We start from the raw sequence: 15,859 nt of genomic DNA on the forward strand, positions 1-15,859 counted from the left end.
CCTTCAATCTCCAACCCCCCCTCTTCCACCAAGGAGACAAGGAGAGCTAGCAGCTGTGCTGTTTTAACAACACTATTGATAATGCATTTTCGATAATATTTCTAACACTGCTGTGCCTGCAGTTTCCACTGGAGCTCTGGCAAGGGAGCAGAGGAGCAGGGCCATCCCTGTTCTGTGGAGCAGACAACCCAGCCCAGGGTTGCAAAGTAAACCAAGGGGACTCTTGTTTAACTTAAACCAGGAAGGGTTCTAGGGCAGACACTGCATAAATTGGTTTGACCCAAATCAGTTAAGTTTGATATTACATTCAACCAGGTTTATCTTAAATTGGTATTAGCCATTTTGAAACTGGTTTATGTGCACTGAACTTCTGTTCTGTTGCAAGTTTAAACCAGTTTTGGACCACTTAAACCAGTTTATGTGTAATTTGATGCATTTTCCTTATCTGTCCCTAGCCTGATTGATGCATCTTCCTTATCTGCATTCGTCTATGTAGTATAGACATCTGTATAGTTTCTACTAATGTAGCCAAATAAAACTATAATATTGAAGATAGATTAATTACTATGAAGAGCAGGGAGAGCAAAGTGCATTTTGCCATAAACAATCTACTTATAAACACTGACAGGCTAAGAAAATATTTCATTACTTTCTAGCTTATGTATTGATCGGTGCTAATTACAGTTGTTTGCACTATACTGTTTTTTTTTTTTTTAGAACAAAAGTCAATAAAAGGAAGTCATCTGGACTGGAAATTAGGAAAATGCTGCTCACCATTAAAAGCACATCAATAAAATAAACAAATCCTGCAGTTAGCGCACATTAAAGAAAATATAAACAAATACTGGAAATAACTTGCAGTCTTATTAGAAGCAAATCCTTACTGATGCAACAGTTTAAATTCAAAAGATGATGACTTCTCAGTTTAGCTCCTAGATATAGATATATATGCCATAGCTTATAAAATCAGGACTTGTACCCCTGAGAGCAGTATCACTTTACAAGGCTTTAATGATTGAGTTGTTACTTTAAAAATAGGTAAAATCCTGCTGGTGATTTTGCTGGTTTGCCAGTAGAAGAGTGTATATAATGTTGCATAGAAAACAAATCCCTGAACTTGCAGAATGTTGCTCTCTCAATTTTTGTTTCCCCGTTGCACATCAGGAATCAAGAGGGACCTTTCAAGGTTTTACGTCTGCATGTCTCCATATGTGTTTGTTTAAAAATAGAGGAGAAAAAACAAAGCAGAGGCTATTACCCAAGAATACCAATTGCTCAGTGTCAAGGCACTCAACTGAAATGTGGAATATCCAGATTCAAGTCTCTTGGTTGCCCGATTCAGATGAGGGATTTGAACCTCGTCTTTCACACTGTGCTGTAGCAAGGAAGTTTTGGCACCTGGGGCAAGGCTGCAGCACCAGCCTGCCCTTCCTCCGTGTGCAGATCCGGGGGGCACATGCCCCACAATGCTTGCCTGGAGGTGCATGCAGCACTGGGAGCTTCCCCCCCACCAATAAGCCAGTTGTGGCTCTGCCCCACCCTGGCTGGGCAGTTCCTGCCCCTGCCCCAGCTCCCCTCCTTTCTCATTGGAGCTGCACTCCCATTGCTCCTTCCCTTCCCCCACAGCAGACTCACCAGCCAGACGGTGCTCTCTAAACTGCCAAGCTGGTTGCATGCATGCTGTGGCTGGGCACATACACATGGCATTTATCAGCCACACGATTGAAATTTTTAAAAAATATTTGTAACAAAATATCGACTTATGACTTGCTTGTTGGTGGCCCTTCACTTTGGTGTCCAGGACAGTTGCTTCGCTTGCCCCCATCTTCCCCTTTCCCCGCTATGATACTGCTTTCACATACTAGAAGAGTGCCCTGATCAGCAGGGTTTTCTGGGATGTAGTCTAACTGTGGTTTCAACCAGGAATTTCACCTCTGAGCATAGAAACCTTCCAGTCAAATTTGGTGTGTTCGCAAGTAAAGTTTGCTTTTAGTAAATCAGCATTTTCTGATGCAGTCAAACAATTCCTGGTTGCTCTTTTCATGTGATGCGGGCTGTCTCTTTTCATAGCTCACAGGGCTCTGCTGGTAGCTCTCCACATATCAGTGTGACATACTGTGGTATATGATGTCATGAATTGATATAAATGGGATGCAAAGCCTCAAACAGGCAGCTGTACATGTAGTCATTGGTAGAGAGGCTAATGTAGAAAGAAATATATGAGCATTTCTCTGCTCAGAGTCTGGAAGCACTCACTACTTTACCATTACATCATGATGTTTCTCTGAGAGAGACTGAACACAGTTCTTCCCTCTCGCTGGTTTTTTAGCTCCGTTGATTTTAATGGACTTTTCTTTTCAGTGATGGCAAAAGAAAGCAGTCAGGCCCATGTTCGTCTGCAGTGCATTACTTTCACCAGATGTGTGTCCAACTATGTTCCAGCTGGATGCCATGTGGATGTTTTCTGGTCACGCAGGATTTGCATTATACTGTGCCTACACGATAAATATTAAATTATTTCTGTTTTATTTTAGGAAAACAAAGAGTGGCTTTACCACTTTAATTGCATCTACAAGTTTTCATAGTTGTTTGAAAGTTTAGTTGGAACATTTGGTACCTGAAGAAAGTTACAGTACATTTCTTCTGATCATCTCCACTACCGGAATAAAATATAATGATAGCTTTTATTGTATAATCATAAGCAAAAAGCTGTGTTTTCTTTTAATTAAACACTTGCTATATTTACATGTAAAAACAAGGAATGTTTCTCAAATTGTTTTTTGAAATCTGCTTTGTTTTTAGGTATTGCTATTTCTGATGAACTGGATAAGGTAAGAGAAACTCTATGCCTAAAGAATAATATAAAATAGATGCTTATGATTATTTTGAAGAGTGAGAATTCTGTTTTGCAAGTCTTCTGCATACATTGAACTCACTGGGTTCAGAAGGAATTTGGATACCTACTAGGTATTAATTGGGTTTGGTTATATTATGAGACTGATCCAAAGCTGACTGGAAGTTGTAAAAAAGACTTTGGTTGGCATGACATAAATGTTATTGAGCTCCATGGCATACTATGCTAATTTGACTTGTAGGGGTAGTTTTGGAGCATACTGAAGGCTAAATGTTTCCATGAGTAAAAATATTTTTGATTTATTAAATCAAATTATTTTAGGTTTTATAATACTTAAATTGATTAACCTATATGTTAATATTTTCAAGAATATTATTTGGCCCCCAACCTGATTAGGAATGCAAATGTACAAGCCAAAGAAACAAATGAGTATTAATTTCAGTTTCATGAAGCATAAAATGGTCTGTTTTATTCTAGCCACTTTAAAGTGTCGTACGGACTTCTTCTCAGGTAATCCAAGAGCAATGAGGGAGAACCATGTACACATGGAAATGCCGAATCAAAACCATGCTGTCTACTTCCAGCTGTTTGTATTTTGACCCTGATCTTTCCTTTGTCTAAACTTGAATAATCCCATTGATTTAATTAACTATATACATACATATATCAGAAACAGAACCTGTTATTCTTACCACTGACATACAGCTGTAACCGCACTCAGGAGTATGTATAATGAATAATAACAAGAACTCATACTATCTGAGTAATTTTACTGAAGTCAAGACACAGATTTTCATTGTTTTGATTACTGTAAATATGTGAGACGTTACTGTTTTTGAAGGATAAAAGCTTTTAGTGGAAAGTTCTTTTCCTCACAGTTTTGAGGAAATATCAAAAAAAAATGTTGACAATTAATTTTGATGAAGGTCAATTTTTACCTTGGACTATGCAACCTTTTGAAATGTAATGTTTCATTTTAGAAATGCTATTTTATGGGAAGTGACATTTTGATGGCATAGCTAAAAAATTAATATCTTAGCAAAATTTTAGTAAATGTTTGTTTGCTGCCATACTTACAGCTTTTTTTAATATCCTGAAATATTCTGATTATAATCTTTTTTCCCCTTGCGTTTCTCACCAGTGCAAGCAGTTTGACACCTTTACAGTATTACACCTGTTTTAACTTCTGTTTCTATAGAAGCAGTTGAAAGGATACTATTGTTTAAAAATCAGATCTTATCTTGCGCTCCATTACAAGTTTTCAACCCTAGTAAAGCTCCTGCTGGATGTTCACCATTTTTGTTTTGGGTCCAATTCCATTTGACCTGCATATTCTTAAGCTTCCCATATCTAAATCAGTCCCTCCAACCCCCTAGCTACATTCAGCAAGGGCAACACATTCCCTTGGTCACATAGGCTAGGGACAGAAGTTACACACAAACTAGCTTTAGTGATCAGAATCTGGTTTAAACCTGTAACAGAACAGAAGTTCAGTGCACATAAACCAGTTTCAAAATGGCTGAAACTGGTTTAAGATAAATTTGGTTTGAATGTGTATAAGACTTAACTGATTAAAGACAAACTGGTTTATTAAACTTCCATCCAAGACCCCTTCCTGGTTTAAGTTAAATCACAGTCCTTCAGCATCCCAGCATGTTTTGCAGTCCTGTGCTGGGCTGTTAGCTGATAAAGGGGTGGAGGGGGCAAGACAAGCTGGGCATAGAGCCCAGTCTAGGGGAGGAGGGGAAGGGCTCCCCTCCAAGGCAAACCCTGGCTGGGGGCTAGGACCAGGGAAGAGAACTAAACACCCCCTCCCCTGCTCGGATTTAATGCTGGCTGTGACTGTGGACTACAAATCCCAGAGGCAGCTGGAAGCAGGTAGAGGAAGTGATGAGTAACCCTGCAGAGTCCAACAGTGACTTTGGACTGCAAATCCCAGAGACCCTGAGACAGTAGGAAGAGGAAGTTAACACACAGCCAGAGCCATGCTGTAGTGCAGTGGTCTCCAAAGTGGGGGGTGTGCATTGGGATGCCGGGAGAAAATATTAGAACTTCTATTTATATGTATATTGATATAAATATACATAAGTTGGGGGTGCATGCTCAAAATTTTTTTTACTGATAGGGGTGTGCAATCAAAAAAGTTTGGAGACCACTGCTCTAGTGCCCCTGGCTTCTGGCCTGAGCCACTGTAGACATGTGGCTGTATTTCCTGAATCAAAGGTAAATGTCTGTTCACTTCTGTTCCAATTTAATCTGTGCATTTTAGGCTAACCTGAAGAGATGGAAGCGATTCAGCCTCATATTTTTTTTGACTGTCTGTACCTAGCCATACTTCACAGCCTGCATACCATGCCCTTCTCCAGGCATCCCACCCACTAAACTAAGTCAGCACCCCTGCTCCTTGCAGATGCTGCTGCATGCTCTCCCTCTTTGTCAAATGGAAGCCCTACCTCCCACTGCATTGTGCCTGTGCCCTTGGACCATACAGGATTCTCAAGTCCTCCCAAACCTTCTGATTATAGGTTATGCATATGGGGCTAGACTGGACATGGGGGTTGACATGAAGTGTGCTGCATGTGGTGCCACGCAGCATTCGCTCTGTGTGTTGGCTCTGACCCACAGAATGGCCTAGTGACCCTCATCCAGCCTGTGAGGCCAAAGGACACTGACACCCCTGCATTATATTATGTAGGCAAGTTTGCTTCGGCTGTAACTCTTCCCAGTTTGACTCCAGTGTGCCTTCTGAAAACAGAGGCTCATAAGGGAGTTCTGCCTGGTGGCAGTAGCACCTATACACAGGCAGCAGCTGCTGTTGCTGTGGGGTAAAATTGCCCTGTGTGCCTCGGGTTTCAGGGGGGACATTGGAGTAAACCCAGGAAGGGCTGTGACAGAAGCAGCATGCTTGCCTGCATAATGTAATAATGTGATTCAGGCAAGCCTGCAAGCAGCTGCTTTTCAGGTCAGCTCCAATGTACCGCCTGAAAACAAAGGAGTGCAGGGCAGGAGGAACTGTTTCTGGGAAACACTGTAGAAGGTCAGACAAGGAAGGGCTGTGCCAAGCATGTGCTCCTTCCACAGCCATGTTTTGATCTGGCTCTGCAGGAGGCATGTGACCTAGCTGCATCTGGCCACAGTGGCGGTAGAAGTGACTGTGCTGTGGCAACAACTTGGCCCATCCCTCCCTACTCTTGGGCTTGTCTCTTTTCCTTCACATCATCAGAGTTCCCCATGTTCTGCCTGCATACCCCAGAACCTTGTCCCTGCCAGCCAGATGACCCCAGACTCTGTCCGTTACAGTCCCAGGGTTATACCTTACAATTACAATACTTGGGACTCTAATATTTACAATACTCGTAATATATTTATATTAGTTTCAAAATGGGATACTGCTACATTCAGAGACATTTTGGAATGCCTTGAATCTAAAAAGCTTGAAGCTTACTGGTTCACATGGAGGGAGAGATGAATGATTGTTATGTTACTTCACAGGCAACCTTGCAAAACCCAGGGCAAGTCCTGACCAAGTAGGGACAAATATGAATGGTTCATTTGCTTATTTTCTATTAGCATACCAAGAAGGTTTGCTGGTTTCTTGGGCTTATTCATATCTTAGGGAGGAATCTGAATGATGTTCATCTCTGGGTTCCACTAAGAAAGGGCAGATATCCTACTGGGTACCTAGTGGGATGAACTGTACTAGTTTGTAACACAAAGTCTCATCCTCTCCTAAATCAGAATTTTCCACTATTGATGCTGTGCTAATGAATTGAATTGAATTGAAGCTGTGATTGATGTGGCGCTATTGCTACTGGAGACGTGCAACTTTTTTTCTAAGTACAGGCAGTCAAAAAGCCTGCAGCAGAATCAGGTTGATCTAGGCAGCTTCCTCTAAACTGAGTAGGTTGAACCAATAACCAGCTGAATTGACATTCAGTTTTTAATTGGGAGAGGCCTGTACTAACCCTGGGCATGCTAGCCAGGGAATGCTAGAGCCATTGCCAGCCCAGCTAAATGTCCCCAACTGCCTGTCCCCCCCACAGTGGGTTAAGGAACCTCCTGTCTGGGTGCTGACCCACCTTGGGGGAGCCTCCCTCTCAGGAGGTTTCTCCCAGCCTGGGTTCCCCAGCCCAGGCAGCCCTGGGGAGCTGAGGGAAATTCCCCCCACATCCCCCTTCCCAACTGCTGATTGTTTCAGCTGTTGTCATGGGAAGGAGAGAGAAGGCCTCTGGACTGTATGCCTACCCATGCAGCCCAGCATGGGAGCAGCCGGGACCCCTGCCTTGGGTTGCTTCTCCTCTCCCCTAGCCCAGGTAGCCCCAGGGAGCTGAGGGGAAGTCTTCCCCTCCCAAACCCCGGAGCTGCCTGCCCCTGCGAGTCTCGGGGATAGCCTGAGGCAGCTTCAGGAAGTGGAAGGAAATTCTTCCACTCCCCTGCAGCTAGTTTTGCCTTTAGGCAGGCAGGAAGCAGGCTATAGAGCAAAGAACAAGGCCGTTCCTGCTCCACTGGAACAGACAGTATAGCCCATGGATGCAAAGCTTCCTGGGATACTGGTGGATTGTGAATTAACTTGAACCAAGATGGGATCTGGGACAGAATTTCCATAAACTGGATTGACTTAAATCAGTTAAGTCTGATACTACATTCAACCAGATTTATCTTAAACCAATTTTGGCCATTTTCAAAGTGTTTTTTTGGACTGAACTTCTGTTCTATTGCAGGTTTAAACCAGTTTCCAATTGCTTAAACCAGTTTGTGTAACTTCTGTCCCAAGCTTTTTTGGTGATAATTTATTTGATTAGTTTCACCAAATTTCTCCTGGAAAAATATGGTGGGAATAGTATTTTGTCTCCAGGGTGGAGAACAGGTTCTACTTCCAGTTATGAGCTTCCTAAGATTTATATCTACCTTTCTTATGTCTAAGGGGAATGACTTAAGCATCAGAGTATATGGTAATTTGGGCCAGATGTTCTCAGTCTTTTGATACACATTCCATTTTGCAGAAGTAATTAACATGTACAGGAACAAGAACTTGGACTGAGATGTCTTGCCTCCCACACAGATTTCCTAACCACCACAGCAGAGAGTTATTTCTCTTTCACACTCTCTCCTTCTCTGGTTCAGTTAATATTTTATTTGTTCTATGCGATGTGGAACAGCTCCAGTAGACGCACTCCAAAAGAGTGAAGAAGCCCAAACTCTGTTGAGGAATCTGGATGTTCTTACATTCTCCTGAACCCTAGGAGGCCCAACTTCCAATCCATTTTGCATCTGATTCAATGTTGGGACATGAACCAATATAGTCATTGAGAAAGAGTGCGACTAACCTTGTAATTAGTCCACAATCACCTGGAAAAATGGCACACCTGAGTTCCATTCCTGGCTTAGGAAATGTTTGTGCAACGTGGAATGCTATCAACAGAAGATATTGGAAGCTGTTCCCTCAAAACCACCTACTAGCTTGGTGATTAGGGCACTTCTGGTGGAGGTTTAGTTCAAGTGTTTTCAGTTGAGGAAATTTAACTTATCCTCCATATGCTGAGTGAACACCTTGATTGCTGGGCTATTGAGTAAAAAGAGGCCATGGCTATTGAACTAAAAGATCAATTATACCATATATCAATTCCATATTTACTGTTTCCATCAAGTACCCTTTAGCTCCCTGTATGTGGTAGGGGTGAATCAAGGGCCTGACATAATTTTTTTTTTTTTTTTTTAAAATTTGGTCTGAAGTATGTACCAAGGTGTTTAAAACATAATTGTCTGATTTTAAAAATGAGGCTTCTGAAATAATCAATAGAATTGCCAAGTCTTTCAAAAGCAATTAGAACCCCCAAATCCAGAGACTGTCTAAAATCATGATATTTGACTAATTACATATCTGGGTGGGGTTTTTTATTTGGGGGCTGATAAAGACCACTTGGCATGTATTTTTTCAAGCTTTTTTCCACTGACAAGAGGACTAGAAATATATTTGATAAAACTTAGTTTCATTTTAAGAAACAGTGAAAGCTGAGATTCTCACATAATTACAGACCTGCACCTCTCATATAGGGTCATATTCTTTTTTATTTTGAAGTGCTCCTGTATCACTACACGATTGCCAAGGTGCTTCTAAAAGTCCTAAACAGGCAGCTGAAGATTTCTACTTGCAGACAGCAAGTCCTCTGATGCAGAGCCAGACACCTGCTAAATAAACAGTATTCATGTGTATGTGTACACAATAAGAAACGAGAGAGAGAGATCTAGCATTTGAAATCTTTTCACATATAATTTGTCTTTTAACTTGTACATTAGTCTCTTCCACTGTACCTGGGTAGGTATAGTATAATTTTGATTATTTTATTTTATGAATAATTGCTACTATTTCATGCTGTACACTTGCTATAACCCAGATTAGTCTTTCAGTTATTTACAGCCTATTTAAAGACCGTTTATCTAGGAGGATAAGAAAGTATGGTTACTAAGCTAAATAATCATGCTGTTGCTGTTTCTCCAGATGCCATTGTTAGGACTGTCTTGTTTATACAGCACAAATATTTAATGAGATGTAGAACCAGGTAACAGTGACCAAAAAGATTTGTCTTCCCAAAATTGTCTCCCATTACAATTAGGAATGTGTTGCATCTCTTCTAATTAGAGGCACCGTGTTTGAAATTTCTTTACTGTACTGGAAATTAAATGTATGAGAACAGGATAAATATCCCCATCACATCATTCCAGATGACAGTTTTGGAGCATAATAATTTTTTTCAGTTTATGCATCACTGTCCCACTTCAGCTCTTGCTGTGTGTATAAGCATGTACTACTGAGAAAATGAAGAAGACTTACCTAATATCTCAGGTCAGTCTTGTTATTCAATTCACACAGACAATTTGTTTCTGTGATTTTAAACCCTTCATGTAATGCTGCACCAGTTATATGTTGTCTCGTACTCATAAACCTTGCCACTTTTTATATTATGGTATCAATTTGTATGAAAAAAGATATTCTAAGATATCTTTAGAAATTCTGTTTATTAGCATGGGAATACATTGTACCTACTATTAATAATCTATTTCAATACATGGAATATTAACCAAATAACATATTTTGATTTTGAATTGAAGAACACACACGAAACAAAAACCCAGCCTGATCGTTTTTATTTTAAAATACCTAGGTGCTGATTCCCTTGCTCAGTGAGATGTACACACTGAATTCATAATTCAAGAGAAAAAGAGATGTTCAACTGTCATATATTACTTGGGTTGTGTTCTTCAATATACAACTGACCTAATTCTTCACTTAACATAATTGAAACAGAACTTCCTCTAATACAAGTGGGTTTATTAAAAATGCATAGCTTAAAGTCATATCATGAATGATGAATAGCTGTAATTCCTGTTTAAAATAACTGAACTCTAAAGAAGAAGGGATGTTCTGAATGCCACCCTAAGCAATGTTGCTTTAAATGTTTGATATTTTCCAAAGTCCATGAAAATTACTGGAAGTTTTTCCATAGGCTTCTAGGGATGTTTATCAGTCATTTGACCTTTTAATGCACTGTTCTATTCCAGTAAGTACCAATACACCAGGCTAAGCCAAAAGCTTTGATTTGTTCCTTTTTCCAGTATATAAAATGTAGGGTTGTATTTTGGTTTTTTATTTCTACTTAGGACACAACCAGTTTTAATGCTCCTCTTCTAAGACCTCGCGTGATTGGCGAATGGATTGGCCGTGAGGAAAATGATGCAGATCCATTGGCTGCTGAAATGTTGCAACCACCCATACCAAGAAGTAAAAATGAACAATGGGACAGTGAGGATAGCAACAGCAGTCCTGGAGGAAGGTGAGTTCTTTGTTCTTTTGCAGTCAGTTGCTTCTAAAACTATGCTTATCACACAAGGGAACAGAAATTCAGTGCTCTCAAGAAGGGCAAAACTGGTTTAAGATGAATCTGGTTGGATGTAATACCAGACTTAATTGATTTAAATCAAATGGGTTTATGGAACTTCTGTCTCAGATCCCTTCCTGGTTTAAGTTAACTTGCAGTTCTCTAGCATCCCAGGATGCTTTGGCTGGGCTGTCTTCTCCAGTGGAGCAGGGACTGTCTTGCGCCTTTGCTCCTTTAGCCTGCTTCCTGCCCACATCTGTCAGCCCATAGGGGCTGGGAGGTCAGGAATAGACCACCAGACTGCCCCAACTAGGGTCTACATGGCATATGGGGGGAGGGAAAGCTCCTGTGGCAGGAGCTTTATGACCCTCGGAGCCCTCTCTCCTCCCCCTTCCCAGCTGGGGACAGTTTCAGCAGCTGCCACAGAGAAGTCCTCCTTGTTGAGTACCTGCCCATGCAGCCCAGCATGGGGGCAATGGGGAGCCCCACATTGGGGGTGTTCCCCTCACCCCAGCCCAGGGTTTCGAGGGGTATTCCCCTTCCAAACCCTGGAGATGCTTGTCTTAGCTCCTGTGAGTCTCAGGCAGCATCTGAAATTCTCCTGCTCCTCTGCAGCCAGTTTTGCCTGAGCTGCTATGAGTCTGAAGCAAAACTAGTTGCAGGGGAGTCCTTGAGACTGGCAGTGCTGAGGCAAGCAGCTCTGGGGTTAGGGAAAGGCAGAATTCCTCTTAGTTCCCTGCTCCTAGGGGACCCTGGGCAGGGGGAAGCACCCCATTGTAGGGGCTCCCTGGTGCCCCCATGCTGGGTTACATGGGCAGGCACCTGGCATGGAGGATTTCTTCATGCCTCTTCCTGTGCCGGCAGTTGAAGCAATCAGCCGCTGGGAAGGGGAGTAGGGAGGAATTTCCTTCAGCTCACCAGGGCTGCCTGGGCTGGAGAACCTCCTGAAGGGGAGGTCTCCCTAAGGTGGGTCTTAACCCTCTGTGGGTATTGGGAAGCCTGTTGGGGACACTTGGCTGAGCTGGCAATGCCCAGCAAGGTGGGAGATATGCTGTTGTGCCCCATGCCTACTGGCCTGCCTTTCCCGATTGAAAACTGAATGTTAGTTCATTTGATTATTAGTTCAACCTATGCAGCTTAGGGGAAGCTGGCTAGATTGAATTGCTTCTGCCTCAGGCTTTTTGAATGTCTGTACTTACCCAGGTTGCATTTCTGGGATAGTGTCAGTGTCAGCAATGATTGCTCATGCTTGGGGCTGACTTTCCAGCCCTGTTCCTGCTCTTGTTCAGCAGTCCAAATAGGATGGGGAGAGAGGAGGGAAATTCTTTTACTTGAAAGAAACAGAAAAAGTGAATGCTGTATCTCTTTCCTCAGTGGGAAAGAGCCAAAATCCTCACTTGAATATAGGGGGAGAAAAGAGAGGACCATTTTCTGGGCAATATAAGGTTTCAGCAACAAAGTATACTTTAATTTGCAAGGAGAGATGCACTGAAAGCAGTCATTGTCAATGACATAAGGAAAAATTACTATCTGAGAGAATAATTTAAAGGGACATCAAAAATAATGGAGTTGGCCTCTGAATGGAGTGTTTGAGGAGAAAGCATGCTTCCTATGACTCCTTCATATATAGAAACAATAATGGAGCCTTGAAGTCTGTTTTTTAGATGGTCAGGGCCTGGTTGGATGGCAATATAAAGATTTGGGAAACCTGATTGTAAGTTGGAAATAACACACCTGCTATTAAGGGATATACATCATAGATTTCCAATTTATATGAAACTTTTTTCTTTTGAACCATTTTACAATCATACCATCAATAAATTTAGCAGAAGTGCACAAAAATCCTTCTTATGTTTGCAAGATCCGAACAGACCAAGCTTCATCTGGAGTACTGATAGCAGTATAGCCATACATCACAGCTCCATGTGGGCTGAGTTACCAAGTATTTACGCAGTGTCATGAATAGTACCATAATCTATGCTGAGCCTTATGCTGTCATAGTCATGCTATTATCAAAATCCTACCTTGGCTATGTCTAAAAGATCTACAGTTGTACCATTTGAGTTTCAGCAGGGGCAGCCTACAATTTTCTGGGACCCCCTAATGCATCAGCAGAGATGACCGCAGCGGGGTGTGGGGCATGGAGCAAATCAGCTTGTGCAGGGCCCACTCCCTCCCTCACTGGGGGACACTGATCTGCCCCCCCATGCTTCTTCCTTTCCCTCTCTCTTTCTACCACAACAGACTTAACCAGCTGCATGCAGCTCTCCAAGCTGCTGGGCTGTGCTCCTCACCACCTGTGTGCTCTAAGGTAAGGCGCTTCAGACCAATACCAAATCCATCGAGAGTTAACTCAGAGCAGGATCAGCCATTTTTGAAGTGCTTTACATGCCATGAACATCTGTTCTGTTACGGCCGTAAGTGCTTTCTACATGCCTAACATGTATTAAGTGTAACGTCTGTACCTAGCCAAGCATTAGCCTAAAATCTGGGCCCGCAATGCCACAGTTTTGAACAGTCTGAAAATTGCCTTAAATCCCCACTCTTAAAAGACACAAAAAAAGGAAACCCATCCTAAAAGACCATGCAGTGGCTGAGCCAAGCCAGAAAACAGCTCTATTGTGGCCACCAAGTCCTTCCTTGGCCCCACATTATGTACTGCTGCAGTGTGTTAGAGGTGGAATAGAACCAGTCTGAAATGTTGTGCTGTGCAGACATCTGCTGTCTCAGGGGTATAATTTGGAAATTAGATTCAGTCAGTCGACAGTTTGCAGTGGCAGCATACTGCAGAGGTCTGGAGAAATGATGATAACACGCAGAAAAGACACAACTTGTATTAAACCAGTTATACATAAAAATAAGCATACAATAAATGTGTGGTTGCTATAAACAGCAGCAGCAGTTGGTTAGATTTAACTCTGGTGAGCATAGTTCAAGTGAAAGTTTAAGCTTAATTAAATATTTAACAATTATATCCATAAGTACTGGGAATAGCATGTTCTTTGCTTATAGGTCTAATAAAAATTCAGGAGCTCTTATACTTTTAATAAATCACAGCATTTTGTTGACTATAATGTCTAACTTACATTTAAGTTATTTTGTTATGTAATTACAGCTAACTTGTATAGCCTAAGTCATTCAGTTACGTTTTAACTTGTAAGCAAAGGAGAAGGCAGTTCATAGGTCTTAGTTTCTGTTTTCAGATTAATCTAATAAAAATGAATTTATCCACATTTTGAATTAGTTTTAAGGCTAATGATTTTTGATAGTGAGTTGGCCATTCATTATTCATACCTATGTCTATGTTAACTCTGTAAACTACCAACTACAACAGTGAAAGTGAAAACAGCAATTGTCCAAATATTTCCATGCCACATATTTTCCCACCCTTACAGCAATGTAATAATTCAACTGTGTAGAGGTACAATCATTGTAGACTGAGGCCAAAGTGGCAGGCCTAGACTAGCAGGAATGTTCTCACAGGTACCCTATACTTCACACCTACCTCCCCATCCAAGTTCTTGTGATGGCTTAGTCAAAAACTACATGTCAAAAATGAATGCTGTTTAGTTCAGTAATGGCTTAAAAAACTAGGGCCATATAATACTACTTTGTATATTTCCTAGAATTTGCTTAGTCTGTCTCCTCTGTTGCTGCTGCACTTCCTTTTATCAGCCCTGTTCCTTCAGCAGAGTGGATCAGAGAGGATGTTGATGTTGTATGACTCATTGGGTACTAAGTTACCAGCCATATACTTCCTCTGCACTATCCTAAACCCTGGCTTGAACAAGTTTTTCCCTAGTTTTGCTTTTTTCAGTAGCAGACAATGGAGGGGAATATATCCCTTTCCCCAAAGATATAATCAGGATACCTGAGGTTCTAAGCATGTGTAACTCATCCTGACAGCAGTGGGAGCTGGTGAATTCTCAGCACAGTTGAAACTGCACATTAGGAGTGCACCAATAAAGATTTTCTTGGCCTATACTGATAGCTGATGATTAATCAACCGTATAGGCTGATGCTGATCCAATAACTTATATTTACTAATAGTGCAAGGCATTTTAAATTATTGATAAAAACCTTAATTTTGTCTGTTTTGCATTTCTAACCATTCCCACATACACACACACCTCCTGCCTGCTCCAGCCCTCAATGAGGAAGGCGGTGACTGCCTTATTCCCGCCCAGAGCCCTGCTACCCACGCAGTCCATACTGCCATCCCAAGTGGGGAGGGTGGACTCTTGCCTGGACAGTGGCACCAAGCGCATTTGAAGCCCCAGAGCATGCAGCTGCATCAATGCCAGTGGATCCTGCCCAGCTGAGCTCCTGTTGCTGCCAGGGAGAAATCACTCTTTTGCAAATGCAGCAAAATAGCCAATTCAATAGCCAGCCAATATATTGGTACACCCCTACTAGACATTCTTATTTAAAAGACAGCTAGAGTATTTTTTGGAAAATGATTAAATATGAAGGTGAAGTCACTAAACCTATTTGGAATGGTAATGCAATCAGATTTATGTAGCTTTGTTGACAGAGGCTTGTAAATTAGACCTTGATGAAGGTTCTCCCGTATTCTGTTTTCTTCAAAAGAAAGATTGCACTCATCATTGATTTTTTTTGTTTTGTTTTGTTTTGCTTTTTTTTGTTTTGTGTTGCTGTCTGCTGTGGGAAGGAAGAAGCTGGAAAAGTTAATACATGTGAAATGGTACCACATAAAAGTGATGATGGCCAACTTTCTCTCCTAATATCTGTATTCTGGGAGTTGGAGTGGTTTGGGGTTTTATCCTTTCTTAAGTATTCTGCTTTAGACATTTCTGTAAGGTTCTGGGCAGTTCCAGTTGTTTGCCCTTCAGGTTAAGGATGAAAGTTAATGTTCAGTAATAAGGAGTATGAACTTAACAGAAATGCATCAAAAGATTTGTATACGTAGGTGTCACAGGGTCACATAGGTGCCCCGTGATTGTGAAGGTGATTGGCAGAGCTGCCAATCACCCAGGCAGCCCAGGTGCCTGGTTGCCAGGACAACCAGGTGGTCACATGGCCGGAAGAGGGCAGGGCCTGGCCTTTATAACCAGCTGAGGCCGGAGCTGGAAACACAGTTCCCTTCTGGCTGTTGCAGGAGCAGGAG

The 15,859-nt window shown here is 41.8% G+C and overlaps 1 protein-coding gene across 4 annotated transcripts in view; it reads left to right on the forward strand.

Moving 5' to 3' along the window:
- Positions 1-15,859, forward strand: part of CUNH8orf34 (chromosome unknown C8orf34 homolog) — a 289,852-nt gene that overhangs the window by 83,847 nt on the left and 190,146 nt on the right. For all 4 annotated transcript variants that reach the window (XM_019548957.1, XM_019548949.1, XM_019548967.1 and 1 more), the window contains 2 exons: positions 2,803-2,831; positions 10,514-10,686. In XM_019548957.1, the coding sequence (XP_019404502.1) occupies positions 2,803-2,831; positions 10,514-10,686 (202 nt within the window). The remainder of the gene's footprint in view (positions 1-2,802; positions 2,832-10,513; positions 10,687-15,859) is intronic.

This window comes from Crocodylus porosus, unplaced genomic scaffold (genome assembly GCF_001723895.1).
Source record: "Crocodylus porosus isolate Cpor-Errol unplaced genomic scaffold, CroPor_comp1, whole genome shotgun sequence".
Taxonomy (NCBI): Eukaryota; Metazoa; Chordata; order Crocodylia; family Crocodylidae; genus Crocodylus; species Crocodylus porosus.